The sequence below is a fragment of the Erpetoichthys calabaricus genome, chromosome 9, assembly GCF_900747795.2.
Source record: "Erpetoichthys calabaricus chromosome 9, fErpCal1.3, whole genome shotgun sequence".
Taxonomy (NCBI): Eukaryota; Metazoa; Chordata; class Cladistia; order Polypteriformes; family Polypteridae; genus Erpetoichthys; species Erpetoichthys calabaricus.
In genome coordinates, this window is record NC_041402.2 from 92882526 (window position 1) to 92895848 (window position 13323).

Sequence of the window (13323 nt, forward strand, 5' to 3'; positions counted from 1 at the left end):
CCTGCCCGGGGTTTGTTTCCTGCCTTGCGCCCTGTATTGGCTGGGATTGGCTCCAGCAGACCCCAGTGACCCTGTAGTTAGGATATAGCGGGTTGGATAATGGATGGATAAATACATATCTATCTATCTAAGACTACGTTGGGTGGGTTTTGATTTGAACTTAGTTTTGTAAAATTTGATTTGCTTGAATGGAATGTTATTTGCTTTTAATAATTTCAATAAAATGTTTTTTTAAAAAATAGAATACGCAATTTCTTTAAGATATGTGGACTTTCAGTATTCACAAATTAAATATCAGGAACATCCTTCATCACCTTGGATGAAATTTACGTTTTTCTGGTTAAATTCGCAGACTGTTCCCTGTCACTTTCTGGTTAAATTCGCAGACTGTTCCCTGTCACATCCCACCTTGAATATGATTTCGGTTTATAGCACGCCATCCAATATTACATTCTAGCGGGGGGTAATCACGGCATCTTTCGAAAGTCTGGCAGTCGCATAGTTGAGCAGCATGTGGCGTGAGGTCCGAACCGTTCAAGCCTTGGACGGGGTGTCAGTCAAAGCAGAGGAGAACACACTGATGTGCACATTGTCACCTCCTGCCAGAATGTGTCGTCATGATGGAGGAGCTGACAGCCTGTTTTTAGAGATCAGCTTGCCCAGAATAAATCATACTTTAAAACACCAGAGTTGTTCGTCTTCAGTTATTATATGCCACTGTTGCATATTTACATTCTTACTGCCGCCCGGGTGTTTAATTCAGAGTGTTAAGTGCTTTCCAACACATGTGCCATCCACCGCTCCACATCTGGGAGTATCAGTCATGCCGTACAAATACAACTGCAGAACTCCACCCTCACCACAAATCCTGGCCGATGGGAGGTCTGCGTCTATCCCAGAATGCCACTCGCTTCTATTTCAGAGCGATGAAACGAACTCCTCCAGTCGTTGGTCTGCGCAGAGCGCGAAGAGGGTCGTGTCAAGGTTCAAGTCTAAGGAGTAATTAATAATGTTGCCACAGGCAAGTTCGGCAGTGAAGCTATTAATTCAGCAGTATTCGGAGACATGCATTAAGATTTACTACGACCATTTTTGAAGGTACCGATATTGGCAGAGGACAGTCTTGTTCCCGTCAAAAGACAGCATTATGAGCAAATGAAATTCCATCCATTCAGGGTTTCTCAAGTCCAGTTCTGGGGTTCCACTGTGGCTGCGGGTTTTCAGTCCAACCATCCTCATAAATCCATGTTTCAGTCTTAGTTCTAAATGATCTAATTATTAAGTCTTTTTCTTCTCTTGTTTTGCATTTATAAGTATGTGCCAGTAAATTTACATGTCAACAAAATTCAGAATTTTGCCTTTTGTCATATCTTCACGTTAACTTTCTCTAACCCTGTTACTTCTGGTTCATGCAACAAAAAGGTACATTTTGTTACCCAGTGTGTTTAGTAAAATTGAAGATAGATTGGAATACTTTTGCAAGGTACTGTATTTTAGATTTTAATGCAGCAGACTATGCTTCTGGCACAACTGTCTGATCCGAGTTTGCATGGATCCTGGAATTTGGCAAATGAACCCAGACATTCTAGAATGGAAAATAAATAAATTAGGATAGGCAACCATTTTATTATCCCTTCAAGTGTAAAATACCTAATAGGTCTGCCTAGATGGCATTTATGAAAGCATTCACAATATACAATTTTAAGTTTTTCTGGTGTAGTATTTTGCAGGCTCTCTTTAACAAAATGCAAATAAGACACATCATTCTGAAGAAACATGACTAGTATCTAACCCAGAAATATTCTCTAATTTTTTTTTGCTGCTAATTCTAAGACAAAATTGATTTAATATTTGTATTATTTAGCAGATGTCTTTTCCACTGCAACTTAAATAATCAGGCATATAATATGTATAAAATATGGCATATCCACTGTTCAGTCATAGATTCGTACTATACATAATTGTATACCATTTTGTTGTGTCTGAATAGTGCCCCCCAACCCTTCTCATTTTGTGTCTATATGTAGTTGCTAAATTTGTGATTGTGTTACATTTTTTAATATAAAGCAATTATATGGATTTATATGGGCGGCTTTCCGGTTTCCTCCCACAGTCCAAATACATGCAGGTTAGGTGGATTGGCGATTCTAAATTGGCCCTAGTGTGTGCTTGGTGTGTGGGTGTGTTTGTGTGTGTCCTGCGGTGGGTTGGCACCCTGCCCGGGATTGGTTCCTGCCTTGTGCCCTGTGTTGGCTGGGATTGGCTCCAGCAGACCCCCGTGACCCTGTGTTCGGATTCAGCGGGTTGGAAAATGGATGGATGGATGGATTTATGGTGAGCAAGATTTGCTGCACCAAATCCGGTCTCGTTCTGCCTTTACTGATTTACAGTGGTGCTAGAAAGTTTGTGAACACTTCAGAATTTTCTGTATTTCCGCATAAATAGAACTAAAACTTGATCAGATTTTTACATAAGTCCTAAAACAAGATAAATACAATCCAGTTAAACAAATGGCACAAGACCATTATAGTTGTCCATTTATTTATGAGGAAAATGATCCAAAAGGTACATATTTGTATGTGAAAAAGTATGTGAAACTTTAGGAGTATCAGTTCATTTGAAAGGGAAACGAATGGCAGGTGTTTCAGTCAATGGGATGACAACCAGGTGTGTGCATGTGGGAGGCCCTGCCTGGTTTAAAGAAGATAAATCTGGATCTTCTCAGAGAGTCTGATCTTCACCACACCAGTTTGTGGAAATGTGTCAAGTGTCGATCAAAGGAGATTTCCTAGGAACTCAGAAAAAAATGTTGTTAATACTCACCAGACAGGAAAACGTTACAAAACCATTTCAAAAGAGTTTGGACTTTACCTGTCCACTGTCAGGCAGATTGTGTATAAATTAAGGAAATTCAGCACCATTGTTACCCCCCTCAGGACTGGGCCACCAATAAAGATCATTCCAAGAAGATGATGAACGTTTTCAAGGCGGTCACAAAGAACTCCAGGGTAATGTCTGCGTATCCAAAGACCTTTCTTGCATTAGCTAATGTCATTGTTCATGGGGGAGATTATTCCTTCGATGTGGTGCATAGCAGAGGGCTTCAGGGAGGTGGCTAAGGAGTGATGCCCTGCAAAGGGCAACATTCCATCTTCACTGATAACTCTCCAAAGTCCAAACTACTAACAGATTTGTAAGAAGGAGCCAATGCTTGTGGTCAGCCAATCAGCACATTTCATTACCTGAGCCCCACCCACAATAGTTTCTGGTTGAACAAAAAGTACTTACTCTATAGAGTACAACCTAAAAACGTCAGAGTTCCTGCAGCTTGAATGCTGCAGAAGTTCCTAAATTCAAAAAAAGTCACTGCTTTCTGAAAAAAGTTCCTGCAGTGGGAAAGCAGCAATTCTGAAAAAACAATCTGTACAAAGAAGGAGTGCCTAGAACAACGTATTGAGCCAATCTATAAACAGATGAAAACAAATACTAGACTGTGAAAACTACCGTGGGATAAAGCACACATTACAAATCGGAGGATTGATGGACCAAAGACTATGAAAAGTTACAAAAACTATAAGTGTACAGTTTGATTTGTGGTGTCAGTTTTGTCAGAAGACAATTATATGAGAAGACCCTGGAAAGCAATTGAAAGAAATTTTATTGAAAAAGAAAGAGCCTTATAACTGGGATCTTCAGGAGGTGATATTATGGTGCTAGAGGTAGAAGGGTGTAACTGAAGGAAATATTCAGTTGAATCAAAGCCATATACTATAATGCATCACATTCAGAAGTCCGATGTGCAAATGGAGCTCTTGGCTCAGTTCCATACGCTCATAACGGTGTTGGAGGTCACTTGCCAAGATGTAAGGAAAGACCTCCCATAGGACATAAAGTACACATATGACACAATAATTGCAGAAGTTCACTTGAGAACTGTACAATGGCTGAATTATTGAAATGTAAAGGTTTGAAGGTACAGTAAATGCTACTAATACTGAAGTAATGGTGTTTGCTAAAGCTACAGCATAAACTAAGATCAATGTCAGAAGAATAACAGAACTAAAACAAAGCAGTAGCTTCAATTATACCATGGGTCAGAGATGGAAGAAAATGATGGGTGTGGAATAGATGTAGAAGAAAGAGTTTTAAGTGGTATGGAAAAAAAATGAAAAGAAGTCGAAACATTAATAACAGATCACCCAAAACCTACATTTTATAAGTCTATAATTGCTTAGAAACATGAACAATGACAAAGTGAGAAGGGATCACCTGGACAGGACTGAAATGAGAGTGCAAATAAGGACTGCAGGAGTGAGCTAAAGAGAAGATGTGGAGAATCAACACAAGCCCGGATGTTACAGAGTGCCCATCTTTAAAAGGGTGATGGAATTTCATCTTTAGTTTAGCTGCTCTTGTAAAGTCACATTTACAGTTTGACTGTAACTACACCCTTGTATTATCCCATTTGTGATACTTTCTTAAAATAGAGAGATGGATATACTATAACTTCTTGCAATGAAGTGAATTTAATACTTGGTTATCACCAAACAAACAACACCAAGCCAAATTAGTCTGTCTCTGGGTTTCCTGCCAACATCTTTTTCAGCACAGACGACACTCAATGTGTTGTTTCCTTCACCCTCTCTCATATAATGCTCATTTAAAAAAAAAATGCTATACACTTACATCTGAATTACCAATATACAGTATATTTATGTTCTAGAAAATTTTTATTTTTACATTTATGCTGTCTGTTTATGTTTAGTTTGTCTTTATATGACAGTTTCTTTCAATTTAGTAAACTGGTAACATCCCAAATATGCATCATTAACACTGCACAAGTTCTGGACATTTTTATGGGAAATACTGTACATTTATATGTCAGTTCACAATATACCATAATTGAGAAAGAATTGTGGTGATTTAAGGACCTGCGAAAATACTTTTATCAGTAAGATGAAACTCCAGTACACCCCGACTGAACTCACATTCACACAAACTGGGAGGAAGGAGAAGAATCTTTCTTCAATGTTTAAAAAGTGGACATTTGCAAAGATGCTTTATTCCTTCCTACACTGCAACAGCCTGTTGTACTAAAATGGCTTGTTACTTGGCTACTGCAAAGTGTACACTGTCTGCTAAAGCTTTGTGTTTGCTTAAGAATTAACGTGAATATTCCGACAGCTTAAGCAGAAAGTGTGATAAGCTCTGCTATATTGCGAGTCGAAGGTATTGCTTGGCTATGTATGCTTTTGTTGATAAAACACAAGAACTGGTTTACATCAACTGTATAATGCAGAACTGCTACCATAATGCACACATGGTCTCATAAGTTGGCTCTAAGTTAGAGACAGCCTGGCATGCTTGTGTTTGTTATGCAAAAATGCTGTGCTTTTGGCACCATTTATGATGTCAGACTCATGAGCTACAGCAGCTGATTTTGGAAATGTGATTTTAGTTTTAATAACTTCGGAAAATGGCAAAAACTTTATAAGGGCAGTAAAAGAGCTGATTAGAATAGGAACAGAGGTGAGGCCGAGGCAAAAGGATGGAGAAAGAACGAGAGAAGAAAGGGGAAGGACGATGCATGAATCCAAGAATGCTCTGAATTACTGTTAATACTTGAAGCAATGCAAGAAATGGGACTAAATATCTAGCAGTACCAAGTTGTATGGTGTTCCCACTATTTTGCTCTTCTTTGTGGCACTATCAATTTGAATGATGCTTAAAGTTTAAGAAGTATTAAAGCCTGCTTTCCTGCCTGCATATTTGCTCTATTGTACCACTGGGGGCTGAGAACCAAGTTCTTTCTGGTCAACTGGGGTGTGGGAGATGGCACACATCCCAATGGGAAGGATACAGTTACAATCATACCCAGATGAAGTCCAAAGGAACTACTGACAGAATGTAGTAGCCCGTAGTTCTGGATGGAAGTGTAAGCAACTGTGAACTGTATCCCTCCCAAAGTTGGTAAGTCTTAGGAATAGTCAGAGTTGTGGCAGAAAATTACACTGTGGGTCTCCATTAAAAAATATCTGTGTAATTGGTAAAAGGACTTTATGTTATGAGGAGAGTTGTGCCCAAAAACATTTCCATGATAAAACTCACATTCGTGTTTAAATGAAAAATTAATTCTCTTATACAGTTCGACATGCTGATCAGGGACACTTTTCAGCTCCATTTACCTGAAACAAAAGCCAGCAGCATGGTAGCACAGTGATGAGCATAGACGCACTGGTTTTGGACGGAATTCAATGCAATTCAAAGTTGTTGTTGATGTGGAGTCTGCATACATCCTCTAGGTGTTTATGGTTTGCTTTCAACAGGGCAATTGTGGGCTCCGGCACATGTATGAATCCTTCAACTGCAACTGACTGGAAGCCTGTCATAGGTTGGTTCTAGCTTTCCACCAGATGTTTCTGGGATCTGCCCAGCTCCACTGTAAAATGGATTAAGCATAATTGTTAGAGTTCCCGATTAATCACTGTTAAGGCATGTGATTAATGCATTCTGCGATTACATTTTTTTAATGCAACTTCTAAATGCATTAATATAATCTAGTTGATTTGACCACACTTTGCATGATGCTAATGAAGCAGTGGCCAAGTCCAAGTCTATTAATAGTAGTAGAGAAGCACCAGCCCCTGATCATCACCTTCATCCACACACAAGTAGGGCTGCCTCCTGTAAAAAGGCCGCATACCATACTGATCCAATGAAGGACACAATTTGACTCACTTTTTCGTACACATCGTTTCATCTATACACTAGTTCTTTAAAGTGCAGAGAATAACATGAGATTAATTAAGATCAAAACAGTTACACAAATGGAATGAATAAGTTTCATTTTCGTGCCGAGTGAAATGGAGTGTGGGCATCATCCTTGCCATTATGCTGCTTTCACACATTAATGATTTAAAAAAAGAAAAAAAAAACAAAAAAACGGTAACATCAAGCAGTATAGGCGGAACATCCAGAACAAGATGCTATATGCAGTGATGTCTGCTCAAGCAACACTGCCTGTGAAAATGTAAGAGGCCGTTGTGGTATAGGTGTGGGAGACAGAATTTCAGTGGGTCACCCTGTTCCTGGTGATGAATACACTTGCCATCGAGATTTTTCGGTTACCAATGGAAGGATATCTGACCTGAAACAGCACAATGCAGCTGCTACCCATCTCAGAGCAGATGACACAGAATGCAACCAATTGATTCCTTATACCTCACTCACACTTCTCCCAAAGCAGACATGGGATGTTGTTGTTTGATTAATTGTATGCTGCCTACTTTGGTCTAAATTATCCTATATTATACTATAACCAATAAAACTAGGCAAGAATTATTGCAAATTGATCTTGCTGATGTTTCCCTCCATTTGGGCCCTAGGTTAAGACTATTTAAATTTACACTTATTTTATGAGCAAATATTTTCATATTAAGAATTATTTTATATTTACATTTATTTTCTGAGCAGATATTTTCTTACAAAGAAACTTACAAAGGAGGTCAACAAAATTGAATAAAAACCATCTTGGTGCTATTCTGAACAAGTGTAGCAGGATAGTTCTAAAACTTGATCACCACAAGTGAAGAGCTAGAAAGCTAGCATAACAAAAAATGACCAATTAACAAAATGACAGATATCCATAGAGCAAAAAAACATGCCTTACCGATCTGACAGATACTCACAGAACAGTGGAGTTTTCAATCGCTTCTTAAATAATTTGAGGAAATTGGCAGTTTTTTTTTGGAGTTGGGCAGCTTGTTCTACTAACAAAGGTCTACATATCAAAATATTCCGAATTGAAGTTTGATGCCTTGCTGAGGTGGCATCACCAGATGCTGTTCATTGACAGAGCTAAGTGGGTGAGAAGGAGCATAGCACCACACCAGCGTCTCCATATACATGGGTGCAAACCACTGACTACTACTGGGTATTGTTTCTGTTACACAAAATTGTTCAATAAAGTAACTAGAATTACTTAATATATATAGGCAAATGAATATTCAAGCTGTTTTATATTAAAAAATAATCATATTTCTACTTTATAGAAAAATGTTAATATGCTTGAAGAAAATATGATACAGTAAATTGCAATTAATATGCAGTTAATTTTACGATTAATCAAGATTACATTTTTTAATTGCAACAGCGGACCGAATAGATTATAATGTTATGTTAGAAACAGAAGCATCTTGCTACACATTCACATTTCTCTAAGTGCTTGTTAAAAGTTTACATTTACATAAATGGTTGGAACGGTTTCATAAAAGAAATAAATAAAAAATATAGCAATTGGTTAAACAGGATGTAATAGTCAATTATTTACTCAGTCAATGTATAAGTTTGCTGTCTGGCAATGGCAGCTTGTTGGGAATACTGCAACAAAACTCTAACAGTTACAGATTAAACATTACATCGGACTGGTCTGATTCAGTTCTATTGAAGAACATATACCCAAGTATTTATACGGAGATCCTATATGGATTAAATGTCACCACATCTTATCCTGTTCAGAATGTGTACTGTAATGTAACTAATGTGACACCATTTATGTACCAACCCCTCCAGAAGGAACACATACAATACCTGTTTGAGCAGTGTATTTTATTTTAGGTTTTTCAGTCCTCCACCAAAAAACATCCATATTTAAAAAACATTTCTATTTGATTGTTAATGATGACATTGCTGGGGCTTGAACACTGTCGACATCCTCAGCAGTGGTCAAACTCGATACGGTGAGCCTTTGGGGAAATATGGGTAAGCAGCCTTGTTTATACACCATTCATAAAAAGCATGTCAGCAAACACAAGTATTTATGTTTGTGCAAATACATTGACAGCACTGCTGCATTTGTCACAATCTATTTCAACATAGCAGCTATACAATTTATTTTCCATTGAAAGTGTCCCAATCCTGCTACCTTCAAGAGAAAAATCACTTTCTCCGAAGACACAACATAGCATAGATATTTTTCATCAAGCCAGCTATGGTGCAGGTGGCTGGTCTCCCACTTCTCACAAAGTTGCGAAAGTGACTGCCCCAATCCATAACCCTTCTTCTTAACTGTTAATTCTTTGGTAGAAATAAATATAGCCCAAATCTTTGGGGGGTTTTTCAGAGGCACAAACTTTCTGGTCATTGAAAATCACCCATCTAAAACAGAAACAAAAAGTTAATTAGCAATGGACTAGTTTTCATGTTATTTTAATGACGTAACTGGAAGACATGGTTCAGAAAATAGACAATATATTAGTACCCTGCATAACAAAGAAGCTTGTTTTTGATCTCATACAAGAAGAAAATTCTAATATTCTAAAACAAAATAATGCATATGGCGTAATTATACTCATAATAAAGTTCACAAAATACTGCATCAAAAAAGGAAAATTCAAAATTATGCCATAGATAACAACCAAGAAAGCAGTTATGAAATGTAATACAAAAAAGGTGCATCTTGAAGATTTGGAGAATGGGTAATAAAGAGGGTTTGAGATAGCTACAGAAAGGTGTCAAGACTTGAGAAGCAAAAAGACCGAGAATGTCTTATAGGTTTCTAGGGATAGAGAGGAATAAATGTGATTCTTTTGGTCTTAACATTTATGAGGGTAACAGCAAAAGCCAGGGGCACTGCACTGGATGTAGATGATGAATTATAAGCCGTACCTAATATGTATCTCACATGAATAGCAAACAAATACAGTAATCCCTTGCTATATCGCGCTTCGACTTTCACGGCTTCACTCTATTGCGGATTTTATAAGTAAGCATATTTAAATATATATTGCGGATTTTTCGCTGGTTCATGGGTTTCAGTGGACAATGGGTCTTTTAATTTCTGGTACATGCTTCCTCAGTTGGTTTGCCCAGTTGATTTCATAAAAGGGACCCTATTGGCAGATGGCTGAGAAGCTACCCAATCACAGCACGTATTATGTATTAAATAAAACTCCTCAAATATATTGTGAGCAGAGGGGCTGTTCGCACCCCTAGAGGATACGGACGCTCCTTAAAAAAACGCTGAAAGATTACCTTCACATTGCTCACTTCCTTGCTGGGCTTACTTGTTACTTTGTTGTGCGATATGCTTCCCGCACGGTGCTTCGCATACTTAAAAGCACAAACAGCACCTGTTGATTTTTGATTCTTTGCTTTTCTCTCTCTCTTGCTCTGACATTCTCTGCTTCTGACGAAGGGGGTGTGAGCAGGGGGGCTGTTTGCACCCCTAGAGGATACGGACGCACCTCTAAAAAATGCAGAAAGACTACCTTCACATTGCTCCCTTTCTTGCTGGGCTTACTTGCAGCTTCTTTGTCAAGTGATATGCTTCCCGCACAGTGCTTCGCATACTTAAAAGCCAAACAGCCCTATTGATTTGTTTGCTTTCCTCTCTCTTTCTGATAGTCTCTGCTCCTGATGCGCACTCCTTTGAAGAGGAAGATATGTTTGCATTCTTTTAATTGTGAGACGGAACTGTCATCTCTGTCTTGTCATGGAGTACGTTTAAACTTTTGAAAAAGACAAATGTTTGTTTGCAGTGTTTGAATAACGTTCCTGTCTCTCTACAACCTCCTGTGTTTCTGCGCAAATCTGTGACCCAAGCATGACAATATAAAAATAACCATATAAACATATGGTTTTTACTTCGCGGATTTTCACCTTTCGCGGGGAGTTCTGGAACGCAACCTCCGCGATGGAGGAGGGATCACTGTATTTCCAATCCTATGTTAATTACAAACCAACATTTAATTTGAACTTAAATAATCAAAGAGATCACAGCAAAAATTTTTCTATAATGTATATATAAAAGCGATACCTGGACTGGACAACTAGCTCCAAGAAAGTACTGGTAGCACTGGCCACTCAGCTATGGGACCTGACTGCTTAAAGCTATGAGGACTGAATATTACCCTCCGATATATAAAGCTGTGATGACATTTCTAAAAAGGATGTTTACAAAACTAATAAGGACTAGCCGATGCCCGCTGTAGCATACGACGGTGTAAGAATAGGAACGGAAAACGGTGAGAAAGGAATTCAGAAGTCAAGAAGAAATAAATACTTCTTGAAAGATGCAGTTGTGCACAGGTGTTTTGGTGGAGAAGACAGATAATGAGTCGAAAGATCTAACAATAGAAAAAGCCACATACAACTGACCATGGCTGAAGACTGGTATCAGGTCTGTGCTCTGGTCTTTGGATATCCGACAGTGCATCTAGAATTTCCGGCCAAGCAGGATTACATGTGAAAGTGATAAATAAATCAGGCTTTCCGAGTTTATGTACTATGGCCATGGCATCCTGATAGTTTAGTTTTGTTGCATGTATCTTGGACTTCCTGGAAATGTGGATGGTAATATGATCATTTACCTACACGTACGTTGTTATCTTCAGCGTTTGCTTGCAGTGTGTCTGATAATCCTTTGTATTGTTCCACGCGCAGATCTTGTTGATGTAATCTGAGATAGTTGAGAAGCGTGCCCTCTGTTTTAACATACGCATCTACGATGTACTGTTGGAATAGTTTGCCGCTGGAGTGCAAAATACTAAATGTATTCCTCATTGCTAATCTGTACGCGTAAAATTGGCATTGAGTAAGCCTTATTCGCTTGGCGGTTCTTTTATCGGGAACATGTTGTAAATCTTTGTGCCAGCCAATGTCTCCGTAAGGGAATAAAAGTGGGTAAACCAAAGGATCGCAATTCATATTGAGCATGGAAATCTGTTTACAGGAGTTACCTATGGGATAGATGCAAATGTCCCTTTTGGCAGGCAGTTCGCCATCTTCTCCGAAAAAAATCGCTGCAACATCAGTGTGACATGTTGGGGCATTGTATCGTCGTAAATCCTGCCTAGGGGTTTCCTTGAAAACCATTCGTACAGATGCTGTTGGATTGGACTGAGCGATTCCATGCATGTGTTTGTAGGATTTAGCGAAGGGGTTGATGGTTCTGAGCATGGAATCTAGCTGGAGAAGTACATTTTCGCTGCATGCAGAGTTTGCTTTATTTTGTAAGCGTACTTCAGTAGCTTGCGCCGTATCAAAAACATACAACTGTCCATATCCTGGAGAGGTAGAAGTGTTAGTGTATAGTGGAGATTCAAGCGCGGAGGGTGGAACGGGGGGAAGAGAGGAAGGGGAAGCGGGCCCGAGAGGTTTCAGGTCCTAACCATCCAATGATGGGTCGGCACAACCGGTAATGATCCTTCCGCAGGTTCACCTACGGAATTACGACTTTTACTTCCTCTAGATAGTCAAGTTTGATCGTCTTCTTGGCGATCCGCCAGAGACCGTGAGCGACCGTGGCAGGGCCGATCCGAGGACCTCAATAAACCATCCAATTGGTAGTAGCGACGGGCGGTGTGTACAACGAGCAGGGACTTAATCTGTGCGAGCTTATGACCTGCACTTACTGGGAATTCATCGTTCGTGGGGAACAATTGCAAGTTCTGGTCCCCATCACGAATGGGGTTCAACGGCTTTCCCACGCCTCTCAGCGCCGGGTAGACACATGTTGATCCATTCAGGGTAGTGCGCATGCAGCCCCGGACATCTAAGGGCATCACAGACCTGTTAATGCTCAATCTTACGTGGCTGAAAGCTTAGCAGTTGCGATATTTTTACACTCCAGTACATTGCAGTGAATGCTGGTAACAGTCAGACGGGCGGGCAGGTCAGCAGGTGTTCTCGTCCCATGGTCTAAGAGTTGGTGGGCGGGGCTCTGTGAGTTGGCGGGCATGGCTATGTCGTGCGTATCCCATGGCTGTCTTGCGTGCTCTGTCGGCTGTTTAGTGAATTATATATATATATATATGCATTTTTTCATTCACTTATCACAGTTGAAAGGAGCTTTAGTTGTTACATTAAGAAAAAGTTATTTCAGCCAAGTAAGGGAATAAAGAAACATTCACCTCACTGTTTTCCTTTTTCTACCTTTGAAGGTTTCATTCAAGTGTGCCTGCAATTCAGAAACCACAATGTACTTACAGGAGTTTCTGATACTTGATAAATGGCGGAGTGGTGGCTCTGAGGCTAGGGATCTGCATTGGCAATCGGAAGGTTGCCGGTTCGAATCCCGTAAATGCCAAAAGAGACTCTGCTCTGTTGGGCCCTTGAGCAAGGCCCTTAACCTGCAATTGCTGAATGCTTTGAGTAGTGAGAAAAGCGCTATATAAATGCAAAGAATTATTATTAAATTCACAAGTACTGTATCTTGCTTTAAGTGTTGCACTTTATAAAGAAAGCACTCACTAGGAAACTTTCTCAATTTGCAGCTGCTTTAGGTTTTTCAGGGTAGGATACGGAGACACAGGAATTTCATGC

General features: G+C 39.5%; 1 protein-coding gene across 1 annotated transcript in view; it reads right to left on the bottom strand.

The window, feature by feature from the left end:
* Positions 1-8592: 8592 nt before the first annotated feature.
* Positions 8593-13323, bottom strand: part of usp5 (ubiquitin specific peptidase 5 (isopeptidase T)) — a 66380-nt gene continuing 61649 nt past the window's right edge. Inside the window, 1 exon segment of the mRNA XM_028809917.2 lies at positions 8593-9156. Within this exon segment, the coding sequence (XP_028665750.2) occupies positions 9063-9156 (94 nt within the window). The 3' untranslated portion in view covers positions 8593-9062.